This window comes from Phoenix dactylifera, chromosome 15 (assembly GCF_009389715.1).
Source record: "Phoenix dactylifera cultivar Barhee BC4 chromosome 15, palm_55x_up_171113_PBpolish2nd_filt_p, whole genome shotgun sequence".
NCBI classification, from domain to species: Eukaryota; Viridiplantae; Streptophyta; class Magnoliopsida; order Arecales; family Arecaceae; genus Phoenix; species Phoenix dactylifera.
This window is the reverse complement of record NC_052406.1, coordinates 5,244,807-5,264,717: the sequence shown is the minus strand read 5'-3', so window position 1 is coordinate 5,264,717 and position 19,911 is coordinate 5,244,807. Positions and strand designations below refer to the sequence as shown.

Here is a 19,911-nt window from a genome sequence, read left to right as displayed (position 1 = left end):
TGAATTAGATGTCTTGCTTCTGGATTGCCCAGCTGTTAAATGATTCAGGTGTTTTATTTGTTTGCTTTATCATGTTGTTGCTTTTATCTTTTCTTTCTTTCTTTTAATGAGTTATCATTTTCAATAAACTTAAATTAAAAAAATCTTCTGATTTAAACACTGAGCAATTGGACTGAACCAAAGCATCTGTAGTTGGTTATGTTACTTTTTCCAGGCACCATATGTTCAGTATTTGGTGAAAGTTTACCTTGGTTTTAACTTTCAAGTTTGTGATGAAAGTCCAGGTGTCTTACATTTTTGCATATTGATTCCTTGCAGGCCCTTTTTCCTGAAAATACATATGGTGTTGATAGTGGTGGTGATCCAAAAGTCATCCCCAAGCTCACCTTTGAAGAATTCAAGGTTCACATTTCTTTTTCCATGCTTAAATTGTATTTGACATAGAGTAATAATTTCCATCAAAGTTAGATTGTTATCACTTCTTAAGTTGTTCTTTTGCTTTGTTTTTTTAACCTTCAATTGTATCATTTCTTGTTTGTTTGCTCAAGGTTTGTATTTCAAGTTCTTTCAGGATTTTGAACCCTAATATTCTGATCTCATCATCTAATTTAGTATTTGGCAAGCTGTGGTAACTGATGGTGCTACACTTTTTTGGCAGTCAATTTTTGTGATAAAATTTGTATTGATCTCTAGAAAGTAGAAACATTAATTTTAGTGAGGAATTGGCACTGAATGCTCCAACTTTATGGTGCCTCCTGCCTAATTTCGATAAAGCTTATGCATCAGAGCAAGGTTGGCAAAGGTGGTTACCTAGGTGGGTTGATGGTCCTACATAGGAGGCACTTGGTACTTTCCTGTGTTCTAGGCAGGGAGAAAGGATCAAAGTCACGCAACAGCTTCTTACCCCTCCTAATTCTTTTCATTCTTTTTCTCCTCTCTACTCGAGGTACCAGCCTAGCTGCCCAGGCGTTCCACCTTGGCCTTCAAGGGGGTTATTGCATACAACCCCCTGAGCATTTGGCAACCTTTAATCAGAGAATGATTACTTTCAAATGTTAATATGCCTGAATTCTGTCATCTGCCCTGTGTGAGAATACGTAAGCAGTTCAAGAAACATTGTATCATGTCCTAGGCTATTTATTGTATTTATGGTTTTCCCTTTTGTCGAACAAGGGATTGATTTTGATGAACACTTACAGTGTTCAAGTCTGCTTATAATTTAGGTAGTCTTGGCATATGAAAATCTTATGGATATGGGGCTTTATTATTTTAATATGCTTGCTTATGTTTTTGATCTTGATTCTGGACTGAGTAGTGATTTTCTTATAACAATTATTATTAATTAATAGCTGCTGAGAAATGTTATTGTGGTTGACAGTGATGAGCAACAATTTTAATTATTCAAGAATAGTCAATAGTAAAGGTGTTAGGGGTTTTATTAGAGATTATGCTGATAGCATAATCTTGCCTTATTGTCAAGGCATATATAATTGATAGTCTTTCAACTCATGTCTTTTGGCCTGTGGTGCTATAGTCTGTTAACGCAGGAAACATAGTTCTGAACATTCTGCAGATGATTGGTTATGGTGATGCCTTTGGTGGGGATCTATCATTTGCTCACATTGTGGCTCCACAAGTTGTATTTCCTCTGTTAAAAGTCAATGCCAAGAAAGCTTTTGGTACCAGAAAACAAAATTACTAGGATCAATCTTACTGGTAACATGTTAGCATGAATGTTTGGTTTACTACACATGCTCGATTTAGGTTCCGTTGGCTTTTCTTTGATTTACAATTCTGCTACCTTCCTCTAGAAAAAACAGTTGCACGATTAGAAAATACTAAATTGGAATCCCTTCTCCTTAGAGGAGATCCTTTAACCTCGATATAGGTCTCCAGCAGAGTTGCATTCATACCTGTCTATGCATTTCATTCGCCATGGACCAAGGATCGCCGAACCGGTACCGGTTCGGCAATTATTTTCAAACTTTTTCAAACTTTTTTGTAATTTTTTGAGATTTCTCTCTTTTCAAACTTTTTCTACAAATTTAATTATAATTTAATATTTTTGGGATGATTTGATGTTTCTATGATCCCGGTTAAGCTATATGCTGCATGTTATTTCTTTGAAATAATACAAATCATGAAATGAATAATATAAAATATCTTCACATCAAGATACAATCTATTATATACTTTTAAAGCACTCTCGAATATCTAAAATCGGGTCGAGTGGCGATGCTTTTCGTAGATATCCGAATCATCAGCATAATAAATAGGCATATCAACCCATTCTTCTAACCAAGCAGCGTTGTAGTTTTGTATGCTTATTCCTTGAGGAACGCGCGCCAAGTTATAAGAACTTTCGGATCTCTCGCTAAAGCTCTGGCTCTGAGAGGTGTTCTCTGGCTGATAATATGGCTGTGGAGGGGCCCATCCGAATATGCCGGCAGCAAAATCCGACCTGTGAGATGCTCTAGGCTGCGTAGGATAGTAGCCACTGAAACAAGGTCTGCTGAACCGACCTGTACCGGTCGGTTCAGCCCGTACTGGACCGGTACCGAGCCGCACCGGTCCGGTACAGGGGTATAAAACGGCCATTTGGTTTGAGCCTCGTACCGGTGCGAACATAGCCAGTTCGCACCGGTTCGCTTCTGAAAAATAGTATCAGCGCTGTGGCACTTTGAAAATGCCACAGCCAAGGTTCGCCGTACCGGTACCGAACCCCGTACCATTGCCGCATTAGTATAGGCGTACCGAGTGTCGGTACGGTACAGTATGCGGTACGCCAGGCGTACCGACATTGGCGTACCGATACTGGTATCCATCGGTACAGGTACGGTACGTCCGGTACCGATCGGTACAGCATACCATGGCCACAGCGCTGGCCAGAGGCTGGCACTTTTCAAAGTGCCACACTAGGGCACTTTTCAAAGTGCCACTCAGCCCAATTTTAAATATTCGAGAGTGCTTTAAATGTATGTAATTGATTGTATCTTAATTTGAAAATATTTTATGTTCTTCATCTCATTATTTGAATCATTTGGAAGTAATAAGTTGCATCATCTACTTTTAACCTTAAAGCTAAACATAAAAACATCAAAAAAAATTCAAAAGTGAAAGAACTCCAAAAAAAAAAAAAACGACGATGGGGTCGAAAGCAGGCCGAATGTGTCCCATCGGTACGGTACCGGTTCGGCTCGGTTAGGCACCGGTACCGTACCATTACCGGAGCCGACCGGTACGTCGGTACCATCGGTACCGCGAACCTTGCACCGAAAGATACCTCAGACGCATCATATTTATATCCGTATCCATATGTGTCCTGTGGCTGCAGATAGGTATTGCTTTTATAGTCGAATGAAATGGCTGTGGCCAAAATGGCCACAGCGTGTTGCCGAAAGCGCCACAGTGCCCACGCGCTGTGGCCTTTTCAAAATGTCACAGCGCCCGCGCGCTGTGACTTTGGGCTGCCAAAAGCCCACAGTAAATGAAACTGGTGCAAATCGATCGGTTCGCACCGGTTCCTAGCCGAACCGGACGGAACCATCCGGTTCCGTCTGGTATGCAGCCGGTACTGGCCGGTTCCGGCCCAGTAACACTGTAGTTCCGGCTCTATTGGGCAGGAACCGTTTCGTATATCCGAACCGTACTGGTAGGAGCCGGTACCGGTACGGTTTGGGCTGAACCGGCCCTAATAGAGCAGGAACCATTTCGTATATCCGAACCGTACCGGTAGGAGCCGGGTACCGGTATAGTTTGGGCTGAAGACCTTGCCATAGACTGAAAATTCAAATCAAGAGCTACAATATGTTAAATTTTTGTGACAACTTATAATAGCCTGTTGGATGCACCATCCGACCTTTGTTATGCTCCCCATAAGAGAATAACCTGTCTCTTCAAACAATCTAACCGCATTTGATGAACTTTGTATTTTGTAAACATGCAAAACCTTCAGTATCTGATCAAAGAAAGCATCTGCAGATATCTAATTTTCCAACACTGTAAACTTAGTTTTACATCATAGGATAAATGGCTAGAGATGGTTCACTGGTGTGGGAGAACGGTTGAAAAAGCTAGGTATAGTCCAAACAAAATGTGGTAGATTGAACTACAAGTACATTTAAAAGATCTGTTAAGGGAGGGAAGTGAATAACTGTATACCAATGTATGAAATGGAATAGGAGTTCTTTGTATAAAAATGAAGCTACTACTCAAATGTATTTAGACACACTAGGAGAAGCCTGGTGATGGGGATTTAATGTCCGAAGGCAGTTATGCAAATCAATTTTACTTATTGTGATGGGGAACGGAATTATTAGGAAAAAAGGTAGCAAAGCTTACATTCTTCCATGAGCCTTAACCAGTATTGGGGGTGCCAAGAATGTTGTTAACCTAATTGGATAAGATGCTATTTTGTTCCCAGCCATGCAATTAGAGCAGGAAGTGCTGATGCATTCAGGCTAGACGACCTCATGCCTCAACTTGAGTCAGCATTCCTACATGTGTTGCTATCTGCCATTGGAGCCCTAATCCTGGCTACTAGAGTTTCCTATTTCCATGGTCCATTAAGTTCTCCAGGAATTGTAGATGCTGTTCTTGTAACTTGTTGGTGGATCAATGGTGGATCCACAGAGAGTTCTTTCTGGCAAGGTGATGTGACTGGACCGAGCAATGAGTAAGAGAGATTGAGCAGTTGGTGAAGACCCTTGTAGGGGTGTCGTGATTTAGATAAAATGCTGCTCCTGGATCTGACAAAATGCTTGCTTATAAAATATTCTAAAAAACTCTACATCCCTTCAGCTGTTCACATATTTATGTATAATGATCTACGTAGGACAAATTTCTTAATCTTTGATTGATCATATTTTGATCCATGATGCCATTCGTTTTATGGGTGAACCTTTCTTTAATTTTTCAATAGATTTCTGAATGCATGTAGCCTATATTTTATTGCTTCGATACTTGAGTAGATATGCTCGAGCTGTTTTGAATATTGAAATCTTTTCAAGTTTTGAAGGTTTTGCTGGTCCAACATTATTTGGTGATATCTGTTATTGGGAATACCTTGCCTGTTAGGTCTTTTCAACTCGCCCTGCTACTTTCTCTGGAACTCTATTAATGCAAAATCTTTCTTTGTGTAAATATATATGGGCGATCATCTGCACTTTGCACTATATATTTCGACCAATTTTGCCATATGTATGCTTGTGTGCATTCATGTATTGCTATGTAGGACTAGAGATTGTTGAAAAAATTGCAAGGTTTCCTGATCATTATATATGCTCAATATCCGCCCAAATGTAAGTTTGGTAGCATCTTATACATGATGAGTGCATCTAAATGCTGGCATCCTTATTTTAAAAGCAAACATATCTAACTACGCATTCATCCGTAAAATAAATTAGTCATGCTTGTACGCTGATTATTTAGAGGCATGCATTTACTTTATAATTTATATTTTAAACCTGTGTGTGTACATAATTGTGTGTGAAAATATTATGTGCAATATATTTCAGGATTTCCACCATAGATAAGCATGCATTTACGTTATAATTTTATATTTTAAACTTGTGTGTGTACATAATTGTGTGTGAAAATATTATGTGCAATATATTTCAGGATTTCCACCGTAGATACTACCACCCTGGCAATGCTAAGATATGGTTTTATGGAGATGATGATCCAAATGAGCGACTACGTATCTTAAGTGGTGAGGAGCTTACCTTACATAAGTGTTTGTTTTCTTTGTATGACACCTTACCTTCTCTTCCTGATACTCTTATGATGTGCTTCTACTTATTTAGCTTTATTCATACTAACCATCTGAAAGAAAATTCTCAAATACCTAAATCTCATGTCTCCTAATCAAGATTTTTCCATTTGTTTCATATTCTGAGTGAGAGTTTGGATTTACCAGATTGGTTAGCTTCAAATGTTCCTTTTCTACTTAGTTTTGAACTTTTAAGATAACTCCCTTCCTTTTTTGCACATATTTCTCTAACCAACTTAAAACCAAATCCCCTGACTTACGAACTGAACTTCTGAAAAGATTTCTTAACTTGCCTGCAACAATTTGAAGTTTCATTGACAACTTAGTATCAAAGGATTCAATAGGCTTTAATGGAGTGAGCCTTTTAGATCTTTTTAAGATATTTGAAAACAAATTCAAAAAACAGGGGTGAGTTCTATGAAAATGGATGTAAGGGAGGCTTACCTCATGTGGACATGATGGGCATGAAGATGAAGGAAGTGCCACAGCCTGGGGTGAACTTCAACATATATAAGACTTATACCTTGTTGTATGTAAATTATGGTTAGATCACCTTAAAAGGGCAGCTCTCCATCTCTTTTTGTTGAGCTCTTGCCCTTGTTATTGCCCGACTGAAATCAATAAGCCAAATTACCCTTGTATGTCCCACAAAAGTCTGCTTGTAGACATTTAGTTTTGAAGCCAAGAATCTAAATGCTACTATATGCTTTGGAGCTATAAACATGCAATTTGATATTCATTTGATACCTTTTTGCCAATCTAAGCTCTTAATTTTAGGGAAGCGATACAACTATCTCAATCCATGTTACCCAGACACATTGAAAATAAGGTTCTTTGCGATGGACAACTCTTTGCGATGGAGCGTTGGAGACCCAACTTCATCTCCGGCTCTGATGAGATTGGAAGGGTGGTGGTTTGGCTGCGTCTCCCGCATTTGCCGCTGGACTTTTGGGAGACGGAGACCATTCTCCGGATTGTGGGGTGGCTGGGAACCCGTTGGCTTTGGATGGTGCCACTGACCAAGGCAAGAAGCGCAGATTTGCGAGGGTTAAGATTGAATTGGATATCAGGTCCCCTCTAAAACCAGGAATCTTTGTGAAGGGCATTAAGGACGGAGTGGAAGGCAAGTTTTGGCAGGGTTTTGTCTATGAAAACCTGCCAGCACACTGTTGCAAGTGTGGACGCGTCGGCCATGGGGAGGCGTCCTGTGTTTCTCCTTCTCCGGCGACAGGGGCGGAAATAGGGGAATTCCTTGGAGAAGGGGGACCCGAAACTGGGAGGAGCTCGGTGGAATCCATGGGAAAGGTGGGGGAGGACGGCTCTGCGAAGACAGACCAGGGGATGTACGGTCCGTGGCTAACCACGAACCGGATATGGCGGAGCATTTCTGACAATGTTCTCATTGCTCAGGAATTCATGTGTGATCTCAGGAGGGCACCGATCAGGAGGAGTTTGATGGGGATAAAGCTTGACATGGAGAGAGCCTACGATAGGATGAGTTGGCAGTTTGTTCGGCGCGCCCTGCAGGACTTTGGGTTCCAGGAGACTTGGATCAGATGGGTTTTGGGATGTGTTAGAGCTCCTTCCTTTGCCATTTTGGTGAACGGCTCGCCTTCGCGTCGAGGCCACTTGTGGGCTCCACCAGGGGTGCCCGTTGTCACCACTGCTCTTTATTTTATGTGCATATGCACTTTCTAGAGCCCTCCGGCACATAGTAAACATTCAGGCTTTGGAGGTGTATAGGCTGGTGCCGGATACTCATCCGATCTCTCACTTGCTTTTTGCTGATGATTGCCTACTGTTGGTCCGAGCGACGAGGCAGGATGCGCGGACTGTCAGGAGGATCCTGGGGGACTATTATTCTGCTTCTGGGCAAAGGGTCAACCTGCTTAAGTCTTCGGTGTATTTCAGCCCGAAGACCGGAGCTCGAGAAAGGCTTCTATTATGCAGATCCTGGGGGTAGGCGAGCAGGAGGAGGCCTTGCGGTATTTGGGGTTCCGATATTGGGACAACGCATCTGTAGCAGGGACTGCTCCTCCATGGAGCTCAGTATCAGGCACAGGCTTGAGGGGTGGCAGATGCAGGCTCTCTCGATGATAGGTAGGGTCATCTAGGTGCGGTCAGTACTTCTATCCCGATTTACCTTCTTTCCAACTCCATTCTTCCAGTGGCCCCCTTAAGGTCTCTTGAGCAGATTTTCAGGAACTTCATTTGGGGGAGGCGGGACAGTAGGGAAGGCATCCATCTGCTAGCTTGGGAGGTTATATGCCAGCCGACTAGGTCTGGTGGATTGGGGGTGCCTTAGTTGGGATGAGGGAGGCCCTTGCTACGAGACATGTTGCTCGATTTTTGCTGGAGCCGGATAGCATATGGTCTTCTCTGATGAGGGCCAAGTATGGGCCCATCTCGGCGGCGGCGTGCATCCGGGTTCGCCGCCACAGTTCTCCTATATGGAGGGAGATGTGTGCTAGAGCTCTGGTGGTGCTTCCGGCGATCAGATGGGCCATTGGCGATGGACAGTCGATCGATGTCCTGGAGGACAGTTGGGTTACGGAGATGCCATTTAACCGATCGCCGACCATGGTGGACACGGACAGATTAGCAGGGCTCAGGGTCTATGATCTGCTAGTCCCTGAGGAGGGCAGATGGAGGGAGGGGATGATTCGGCAGGCCTTCAGAGAGCATTTGGCGGAGCTGATTTTGGCCACTCTGGTTCCGTCCTGAGGGGAGTTAGACAAGTTGATATGGCTGCCGATAGGCCGATCGCTAGTGCATGCCAGGGATCTACATGCGCTGATTAGCAATGAGCCAGCACGACAGATTGATGGGGGGTGGATCTGGAGGATGCGGATACACCTGTAGGTGGCATTGTTCATATGGAAGGTGGCCTAGGGCTGCCTTCCGACTAGGAGGATGCTAGCTGGACGAGGTGTGCAAACCACTCCGTACTGTGAGGTGTGCCCGAACTCGGAGGAGACCATTTCCCATGTCATCATCAGGTGTTCTAGGGCAGTACGGATTTGGGAGTGTTCCTCTATTCCCTCCCCACAGTTATTCAAGTCAGTTGATGACCCGCTCTTCTGTTTGAGGGACTCCATGAGGCGACCAAGCACTGTCGAGGCGGGGATCAGGAGGGCTTGCTTGGCCTATCACATTTGGTTGGACAGGAATGCCTGTGTCTTTGAGGGTAGTCGGTCGGCACCGAGGACGGTGGTGAGCAGGGCCATTCGTCATGCAACGGAGATCATCACGGCGACCACATCGAGATCCTCTGGGATGGCCAGTGACATCTGGGATACCCATTCTGCTGAGATACGCCCTATTCGATGCGACGTTCGCAGCGGAATTCGAACGGAACGTCGTTCATCGTATGAACGCGTCTCGGATCGTAGAATTCAAAAATTTTTCTGGATCCAAATCCAGAAGATCATTGAACTCATTAGGGAGGGAAGATTAGGATCTGAGGAGGGTTAATTAAGATTCATAAAACTGAAATAAAAATCAGAAGTTATAAATTTGAAGATCTCATCTTCAAAAATTCTGCAGGTGTAGAACACCGTAGCTTGATGATCTTTCTAGGTTCCTGCTTAAGCCGCACACGTGTCCGACCTCTACAGGTATCCACACGATGATCTAATTATTTGAGATAAGGTCTTATCGGAGTGCTAGCTCCTTGCAAAGATCTCTCATGACTATCATAAGATTGGAAGAAAATCAGCAACATACCTCTTTGAAAACGAACGCTTTCTTGTTCAACCTTGCTCGCGATCGAGGAAGAAGAAGGATGAAGCCTTTGCTGTGGATCTTCCTTGCCTTGCTCCCATAGAAGAAGAGGAAGAAGGGGTCCCCTTGCTGCCGTGGAGAAGAGAGAAAGAAGAGGGCTTGGCGTGAGGAAGAACTCCTTCTTCCTTGCTGCCGTCTGAAGAGGTACTTCCTTGCTTCTTCTTCTTTGCTTTCCAACGCCTTGGAGGAAGAAGAAAGGGATCCTTCACCTTGCTGCTGTGAGGAGGAGGTCTCCTCTTGCTGCCGTGGAGAAGGAGGAGAGGAAGAGGGTGGAGGCGTGGAGATGAAAGGATTCATTTCATGTGCACACGCCACACCCCTTTAAATAGATGGGGTCTAGGTTTTTTCCAAAGTCTATCTTAACTAAGAGATAAACTCTTTAAAACCATGCATTCTTTGGATCAATGACAAGTGTCCAATCCAATGTGCCCATAGTGCCATCAAATCAATGCATGACAAGTGTCCATTGGATCTAGATTAAGCCTAATCTAATTAGGCTTGAACCCATGGCGCCATGATCAAGTCCTAATCTAATTAGGTCTTGATCATTCCCTAATTAACAACCCAATTCCTAATCACATTAGGACTTAGGTTAATTCCTAATTACATTAGGATAATTAATTTGGGAGCATGCATCCTACGATGACATGTGGACTTTAAAGTCCGCATAGTGTGAACACGACTTAAGTCATATTCATCCTACGACGACATGTGGATTTTAAAATCCGCACAAACCCTGGTTTAACTAAATTGACCCAATCATGAACCCAAATTAGTTTGAGTCAAACCCAATCTGATTTGGCTCATTCTATCAGGCAAATTGCAATCAATTCCACCTATTTTTTCTTCCATTAACTCACTAACACTTAGTGGGTTAAGTCAATCATCAATCATATTGATGATTGACATTAATTGCGATTCCAAATCACAACTATGATAGTCTGACTAATCAAATCCTCTATGTGTGTGATCCCGTAGGTTCTATTCTGTCTGGTAGTGAGACATATTGAGATATCTATCTCAATATCACTGAAACTCTTTTCAATGGACTGAAACAATTTCAGTTCTACTCTCAGGGTTCACTGATCACCAAGTGAATGCCTTCGAGTCTCACAATCCACTAGTGACACCTAGCAGTATGTGGTGGCAACCCAGCAGAATGGAATGTCTGAACCTATAGGTGCAGTTAGCGTATGATACAGTTCCTCTATCATGGATCCCGACATGATGGAGGTTATGGATAACTCGTCAAATTCCATCGTCTGTCATATGTTTAATTTATCTAACTTCCAATTCTAGATATAAAAAACTCTTTTTCCAAAATACCTGGCCAGAAATTTATCGAACTCAGTCTCATAAATCACATAGGATCACTCCTAATCTATCAAGATCGATAGATCCCATCTAGATGCAATCCTATTCCAAAATGAACCTACTGCAGCCAATCCGCATCACAAGGATCCGAATGGCTAGGGCCCAAGTTCACATGCTCGTCAAACTACAGTAACCTCACAGTAAATAGCTGAGGCATCGCAGGTCAAAGGACCAGTCATACAACTACAGCATAAGTAGTCACTGACGAGTGGATAGACATCCATGTGACTACTTTCTTTGGTCACGCTCAGTACACTTGTTCTCTAATAAGTACTCGCATAATCACTCCAGTGTCTCTAAATTGTGGACTCGAAACTTATCCATCTGACTAAGTGATCTGTGCACTAATCTCATCGGATCGATCACCGTCCCTCGTGATGGATTCATCGATCAGGAGCATTTAGAAATTAATACCTAATGACACATGCCTCAAATTCTCAACTCCTTGAGAATATATGTCATCATCTATTAATTTCTTGGACGATTCATGGACACATACAAACATGAATGAAAAACAAATTGCCCAATCTTATTTATTAATAAGAGTCAAATTATAAATTTATGCCTCAGATTACAAATACGTGTTAGCCACATTGGCTTCTAGGGCATACTTCTAACAATCTCCGACTTGCACTAAAGCCAATCAGACATGTATCTAAGCCCCATCTTCTCAAGATGGACTTCTAATTGCTTCTGACTCAGCTGCTTAGTGAATGGGTCCGCCACGTTGTTAGTGGAGTCTACTCTCTGCATCTCTACATATTTTTTTCGAGGTAGTTGTGAATTAGATGAAATCGCCGCTCTATATGCTTGAACTTCTGGTGAGACCTTGGCTCCTTAGCCGCCATTGTTGTCGCAGAAAAGGGTTATGGCATCTGATGACAAGACATCTAGCTCCTCGATAAATTTTTTGTACCAGAACGCTTCCTTCGCAGCATCCGATGCGGCAATGTACTCTGCTTCCGTGGTTGAATCTGCAATAATCGGTTGTTTGGAACTCTTCCATTTTACCGATCCTCTATTGCATAAGAATACATATCCCGATGTAGACTTTCTATCATCAGGATCAGTCATAAAGTTTAAATCAGTGTATCCTTCTATTTTTAACTCAGTGCCTCCCCCAAAGACCAAAAACATATCCTTAGTCCTTCTCAAGTACTTAAGGATATTTTTCACAGCTATCCAGTGCTCCTCACCTGGATTCGACTGATATCTGCTCGTGACACTCACAGCATGTGCTATATCAGGTCGAGTACATAGCATGGCATACATGAGGCTCCCTATTGCCAAAGCATAAGGAATCCTGCTCATGCGCTGAATCTCTTCAGATGTGTTGGGGCACATCTTCTTGGAGAGATTTATCCCATGCCTTAGGGGTAACAATTTCCTCTTAGAGTTTTCAATGCTGAACCTCTTCAGCACTTCCTCTATATACATTTTCTGTGATAGGCCAAGCATCCTCTTAAATCTATCTCTATACACCTTTATCCCCAAAATATAGGATGCTTTCTCTAGGTCTTTCATGGAGAATTCCTTAGACAACCATAACTTAGACCGATGTGAGCATGGGAATATCATTCCCAATTAGAAGTATATCATCCACGTACAATACGAGGAATACTATAGCCCTCCCACTGACCTTTTTGTACACACATGATTTCTCTTCGTTCTTGATGAAATCAAACGATTTGATTACACCATTGAAACGAGTGTTCCAACTCCGAGATGCTTGCTTTAATCCATAGATGGATCTTTGCAGCTTGCATACCTTGTGATCACTATCACTGGAAGTGAAACCCAGAGGCTGCTTCATATAGATATCTTCCTCAAGATATCCATTAAGGAATGCAGTTTTCACATCCATCTGCCATATCTCATAATCATGATAAGCTGCAATGGCAAACAACGTTCGAATGGACTTCAGCATGGCTACCGGTGAAAAGGTATCTTGATAGTCAATGCCTTCGCGCCGACTATAACTTTTTGCCACCAACCTTGCCTTATAGTTCTCTACCTTGCCATCCGAACCTATTTTTTTTTTGTAGATCTATTTACACCCAATAGGTACAATACCTTCAGGTGGATCTACTAAGGTCCAAACTTGGTTGGAATGCATGGAGTTTATCTGACTTCATTGCATCCATCCATTTCTCGGAGTCGATGTCTAACATCGCTTCGTTGAAGGCATGGTCTGCCGTACCGGTCGGTACGGGCCCGTACCGGCCGGTACTGGTGCGTACCGGCCCGTACCGACCGGTACCGACCCATACCGACTCGGTACCGGGCCGTACTAAATCGGTACCGGCCCAAACCGACCAGTCCATACCGACTTCATTTTTTTTTGGCTTTTAGCCCCATCGGTGCAGTACCGGTTCGGCTCGGTTTGGTTCGGTACCGTATCGGTACCGATGCCCACCGGTATGTCGGTACGGTCGGTACCGCGTACCTTGGTTGTAGGTCTTGGGATCATCACTATGTTCCCTTTCTCCCATGAGGAACTCTTCCTCTACTTCCTCTGTAAGCATACCTAAGTACCTTTCAGGAGGATGGGGAATCCTACTAGATCTACGAAGTGGACGAGGTTCTTCATGTATTGACTCAATGTGAATAGGTTTACTAGGCTCAATTGCTCGTTGCTCTTCAGAGACTTTTTCTTCGAGCTCAATTTTTCTCTCACTGCCTCTATCAAGGATAAACTGTTTTTCCAAGAAGATGGCATGCCGGCTCACAAACACTTTGTGGTCCTCTGGGATGTAAAAATTGTATCATAACGACTCTTTAGGATATCCTATGAAACAAGCTCCAATTGTCTTAGCCTCTAATTTGTCCGCCTATTGTCGCTTGACTTGGGCCGGACATCCCCAAATCTTGAGATAACCAAGACTCAGTTTCTTACCATGCCATATCTCATACGGTGGTAGGAACAGACTTAGAGAGAACTCTATTCAATATGTAAATAGCTGTAAGTAGGGCATCTCCCCACAGAAATAAGGGTAAGTCAATGAAGCTCATCATGGACCTGACCATATCCAATAGGGTTCGATTCTTCCTCTCTGACACTCCGTTGAGTTGAGGTGTACCAGAAGGTGCCCATTGTGAAACTATACCATTTTATTTGAGATAATCGTGAAACTCTCCACTAAGATATTCTCCTTCTCGATTTGATCGAAGTTTCTACTTCATATCTGAATTCTTTGAACCTTTCAAATACTTCAGATTTATGTCTCATAAGATAGACATAACTATACCGTGAGAAATCATCGGTAAAAGTAATAAAGTAGAAATATTGACCCCTAGCCTGCACATCGAATGGGCCACACACATCAGTGTGTACTAGGGTAAGTATTTCAGTGGACCTCTTCCCGTATCCCACAAAGGGTAATTTGGTCATCTTTTCTTGAAGGCAGGATTCACAAATCGAATATGACTCAGAAGTCAATGAACTCAAAAGTTCATATTTTTTCAATTTGTTAATTCTGTCTTCTTCTATATGACCAAATCTGAGGTGCCATAAATACTTTTGATTTATCTCATCTATAGATCTTTTGGATCCTATCGTATTCACTGTATGCTCAGATACGTTCACAGATATATCCATATGTAAGTGATAGATATCGTCAATCATAAAACCACGTCCAAACAATTTATTTCACAAATAAATGGAAACGTAGTCTTTATTGAAATTAAATTCAAAATATTTCTGTGCTAGACAAGATAAAGAAATCAAATTGCTGCTAGCACTAGGTACAAAATAACAATCTCTAAGTATCAAACTAAATCCTGACGGTAAATGCAAAGGGAATGTGCCCACAGCAACAGCAGCAACTCTTGCTCCATTGCCAACCCGTAGGGTTACCGCACCTTCCGTAAGTTTTCTACTTTCCTTTATACCCTGCATGGTAGTGCATAAGTGAATACTAGAACCAGAGTCTATAACCCAACTGGAAATAGAAAAAATCGTTAGATTAGTTTCAATAATGTGCATATTAGACATACCTTCAGAAGGCGTGTCTTCCTTCTTGTTTTTTGTAATTGCTAAGTAGTGAGGACAGTTCCTCCTCCAATGGCCGTCCTCATTGCAATGAAAACACTTTCCTTTGGGTTCGGCCTTCTTCTTAGGAACTTCCTTCTTCGACTTTTTCTCGGTCTTCTGCTTCTTCGCAGACTTCTTCTTCCCAATAGACTTTCTCTTGGAAGTAGAAGCCAGCTCAGCAGCGAGAACTGTGCCCCTTGAACCTTTTAAGGCTCCCTCAGTTGTTACCAATATGTTCAACAATTCAAGCTTGGTGCAATCAATTTTATTCATATGATAGTTTACAATAAACTGCCCATATGAAGATGGCAAAGATTGTAGGATCAAATCCGTTTGCAAATCCTTGTGCATGGTCATGCCGAGCTTCTCAAGCTCCTCAAGATCCTTGATCATGGTCAAACCATGGTCATGGACTGACTGCCCATTGCGCATCTTGGCTTTGAAGAGCCTCTTGGATACTTCAAACCTCGCTGTGCGACTCTGCTCACCATACAACTCTTGCAGGTGATCAAGTATGTGCTTGGCAGTTTTTATTCTCTCATGCTGGCATTGCAATTCGTTGGACATGGATGCCAAAATGTAGCACCTAACCTTATTGTCGTCATCCACCCATTTCGCATGCGTCTCATGCTGCTCATTGGTTGGACGGGCTGGTAATGCTGGGAGTTCATGGTCGAGAACATATGCTATCTTTTCACAACTCAAGACAATCTTTAAGTTGCGGAGCCAATCTTTGTAATTTGGTCCGGTCAACCTATCTAGGATTCGAGTTATCGAATTGGAAGCCATTGTCATCTGCAGAGAGTAAATATTCTAATTAGAAATTTGTATTTGACATTAATTTGTTTTAGGAACTTCTAAAACAAAACAGGATCAAATCCTCCCACTATTTCTCGGATCTCTCACACTCCCCTGGTAAATATACGGAAACCTGCGACTTAGGGTTTCAAGTGGGATGCTACGGTCCCACCAATCTACATGTCACCTCACCTAACAGTTATTAGTGACACATAGACGATGTGTGTACAACTCTTTGTACAATGCTTCACAAGCAAATCGAGCTAACCTGGTCTCCAAGTCATAAGGACCTCACCTAACAGTTATTGGCCCCGTTCCTTGGTTAAGTCGGACCCACCGTATATCCCTGCGGAAATAAAGCTGTCATTGGGTCCTCACCTAACAATTATTAGAGCCCAACCCCATCTTTACTCCACAACATCACATGTAATAGAGAGGTCCAATCCCCCGATGCAACTAGCCCACTGTATCCAGCCGAGACTAATCAACGCCGGAAAGATCTTAGCAGCTCTACTACGGTGGAAGGCCAATTGACTTAATATTGGGTAATCAATTCTTAGTGATTCCAACCTTAAGCTTTCATAGAAGGTAATCGATCAATTGGCCAGATAAGCAGGTAGGAGGCACCTCTTACTCAGAGAGTAAGGTCCTAATTAAGTAACCACCTTTAAGCTTTCCTAGACACCAATTAGATCAATTATCCAAATAGGCCTAGCTCAATGTATCGTTTACTCTCGATTGATTTAGGGAGGTTTTAGGTCTTATGGGTTTACATCTAATGTAACAATCTACCCCCAAACCATATGTCATATATTTACATCTTATGTAAATGTCACATTGGTTTAAGTTACATCCTATGTAAATATGAAACTCTTTCATATATTATGTGATTACATCTTATGTAAATGACATAATTGTTTCAGTTTACATCTTATGTAAATGTCCTATTGTTTAAGGGTTTTAATTACATCTGATGCAAATAAATTTTGTTTAACTAATACATACATCTCATGCATACATTGCTTTAAACATAACCTTAAACAAGCATTAATATTATGATTACCACATGCATCTCATGCATATTTTCAGATCTGAAAATTTCAATCAATTATGCTATTCTCTGGATTTCAGATCATGCATTATTTGATTTCAAACATTGTAATCTAATTGCAATTCTAAAAACAAGATACAAGATACAAGATCAAAAGAGAACAAAAATCTGCATGCTAAATAATTTCAGCAACCTAAAATTTCAGCATGCAGAAAATCCAGCAAGCATAATCCTTTAAAAATCTGATTAAAAATGTGGTAATCAATCCTTAAATCTTAATTATGCTCCCTAGAACCATGGCTCTGGTACCACTGCTGAGATACGCTCCGTTCGATGCGACGTTTGCAGCGAAATTCGAACGGAACGTCGTTCATCGTATGAACATGCCTCGGATCGTAGCATTCAAAAATTTTTCTAGATCCAAATCTAGAAGATCTTTGAACTCATTAGGGAGGAAAGATTAGGATCTGAGGAGGGTTGATTAAGATTCATAAAACTGAAACAAAAATCAGAAGTTATAAATTTAAAGATCTCATCTTCAAAAATTCTGCAGGTGTAGAACACCGCAGCCTGATGATCTTTCTAGGTTCCTGCTTAAGCCGCACACGGGTCCGGCCTCTACAGGTATCCACACGAGGATCTAATCATTTGAGATAAGGTCTTACCGGAGTGCTAACTCCTTGCAAAGATCTCTCATGACTATCATAAGATTGAAAGAAAATCAGCAACATGCCTCTTTGAAGAAGAACGCTTTCTTCTTCAACCTTGCTTGCGATCGAGGAAGAAGGATGAAGCCTTTGCTGTGGATCTTCCTTGCCTTGCTCCCATGGAAGAAGAGGAAGAAGAAGTCCCCTTGCTGCCGTGGAGAAGAGAGAAAGAAGAGGGCTTGGCGTGAGGAAGAACTCCTTCTTCCTTGCTGCCGTGTGAAGAGGTACTTCCTTGCTTCTTCTTCTTTACTTTCCAACGCCTTGGAGGAAGAAGGGGATCCTTCACCTTGCTGCCGTGAGGAGGAGAAGGTCTCCTCTTGCTGCCGTGGAGAAGGAGAGGAAGAGGGTGGAGGCGTGGAGATCAAAGGATTCATTTCATGTGCACACGCCACACCCCTTTAAATAGATAGGGTCTAGGTTTTTTCCAAAGTCTATCTTAACTAAGAGATAAACTCTTTAAAACCATGCATTCTTTGGATCAATGCCAAGTGTCTAATCCATGCATGACAAGTGTCCATTGGATCTAGATTAAGACTAATCTAATTAGGCTTGAACCCATGGCGCCATGATCAAGTCCTAATCTAATTAGGTCTTGATCATTCCCTAATTAACAACCCAATTCCTAATCACATTAGGACTTAGGTTAATTTCTAATTACATTAGGATAATTAATTTGGGAGCATGCATCCTACGATGACATGTGGACTTTAAAGTCCGCATAGTATGAACACGACTTAAGTCATATTCATCCTACGACGACATATGGACTTTAAAATCCGCACAAATCCTGGTTTAACCAAATTGACCCAATCATGAACCCAAATTAGTTTGAGTCAAACCCAATCTGATTTGGCTCATTCTATCTGTTGGGGTATGTGGAGACCTTTGGTGATGAAGAGAATTGAAGAAAAATCAATTCTGCATAGTTTTCTGTCTGGCGGACTGTCGGAGTCGACTCGAGCTTCAGTCGAGTCGACTCGGGAACAGTCGAGTCGACTCGAGGTCTGTCGAGTCGACCCGAGAGGAGAAAGCCGCAAAAACCATGTTTCTGTCTGGACTGTCAGAGTCGACTCGAACTACAGTCGAGTCGACTCGGAGCATCGTCGAGTCGACTCGAGATACAGTGGAGTCGACTCGAGATCGTGCCAGTTAAACTGGAAGTTGTTCAGACGTGCCAGAGTCGACTCGGACTTCAGCCGAGTCGACTCGGGCTCGCGAAAAATCGTACGGACGATTTTCTTTTGGTGTTTTTGGTGGCGTTTCGACGGCTATGATCATCTGAAGGTCTTGAGACTATATATAGGACTCATGAGAGCCCTAGGGTAAGGTTATTGGCCGTATATTTGAGAGAGACTCTTGTTTGTGAGGCTAGGGTTCTAGAGAAGAAGAGGATTGGGATCCTACTTCTTGTGCAAAGGGAATTCTGTGTGAATCTCTTGTAGATCGATCGCTTGTGATCGTTCGGGTGTGTGCTATCTCTGTAATCAGTTCATCCTTATTGAGATTTGGAGCGGTGGAGGACGTAGGCTATTTGTAGCCGAACCTCGTTACATTTTTGTGTTTGCTTTGCTATTTTCTTCCTTCTTCTTCCTTTGATCTTTGATAATCCGTTGCGGTGCTCAAGTGTTTTATCCTACTGATACCACGGGGTAATCTTTTGCCCTTCGTAGGCGGAGCGAAGAGGTGATCCTTGAGTCCGGAGTCGAGGGAGCGAGAGAGTGCTTATCCGTTTGTATCTCTCTTGCTTGTCCGACGTCGGTGGCGGCGCTGGTGTGAGTGGGTTCCGGTGCGGGGCGCCGACAACAATTGGTATCAGAGCTATTGGTTATTCTGCAATGGCGGATGAAGGGAAGTTGCGAATTGAGAAGTTCAATGGCACGAACTTCGGGTTTTGGAAGATGCAAATAGAAGATTACCTTTACCAGAAGGATCTCTATTTACCTCTTGGAGGTAGAGCAAAGAAACCAGAGAAGATGTCCGATGAAGACTGGGAGGTCCTCGATCGGAAGACGCTCGGCACCATCAGATTGTTACTTGCATCCCAAGTGGCATTCAACATCAAAAACGAGAAGACGACGATGGAGTTGATGGCAACATTGTCGCGGATGTACGAGAAACCCTCAGCATCAAACAAGGTATTTCTCATGAAGAGGTTGTTTAATCTTCGTATGAAAAATGGCGGCAGCATAGCAGAATACCTCAACGAGTTCAATGGACTCACGGCCCAGTTGGAGTCAGTGGAGATTAGTTTTGACGATGAGATTCGGGCATTGCTAATCCTCTCCGGATTGCCTGATAGCTGGAAGGGCCTGGTGATGGCGGTGAGCAACTCTTCGGCAACGGGGAAGTTGATTTTTGATGACGTTGTGGGAGTGCTTCTGAGTGAAGAAGCAAG

General features: G+C 42.6%; 1 protein-coding gene across 5 annotated transcripts in view; it reads left to right on the top strand.

The window, feature by feature from the left end:
• LOC103712534 (presequence protease 1, chloroplastic/mitochondrial-like) overlaps positions 1 to 19,911 on the top strand; it is a 115,942-nt gene that overhangs the window by 79,788 nt on the left and 16,243 nt on the right. For all 5 annotated transcript variants that reach the window (XM_039134183.1, XM_039134180.1, XM_039134182.1 and 2 more), the window contains 2 exons: positions 319 to 402; positions 5,620 to 5,710. In XM_039134183.1, the coding sequence (XP_038990111.1) occupies positions 319 to 402; positions 5,620 to 5,710 (175 nt within the window). The remainder of the gene's footprint in view (positions 1 to 318; positions 403 to 5,619; positions 5,711 to 19,911) is intronic.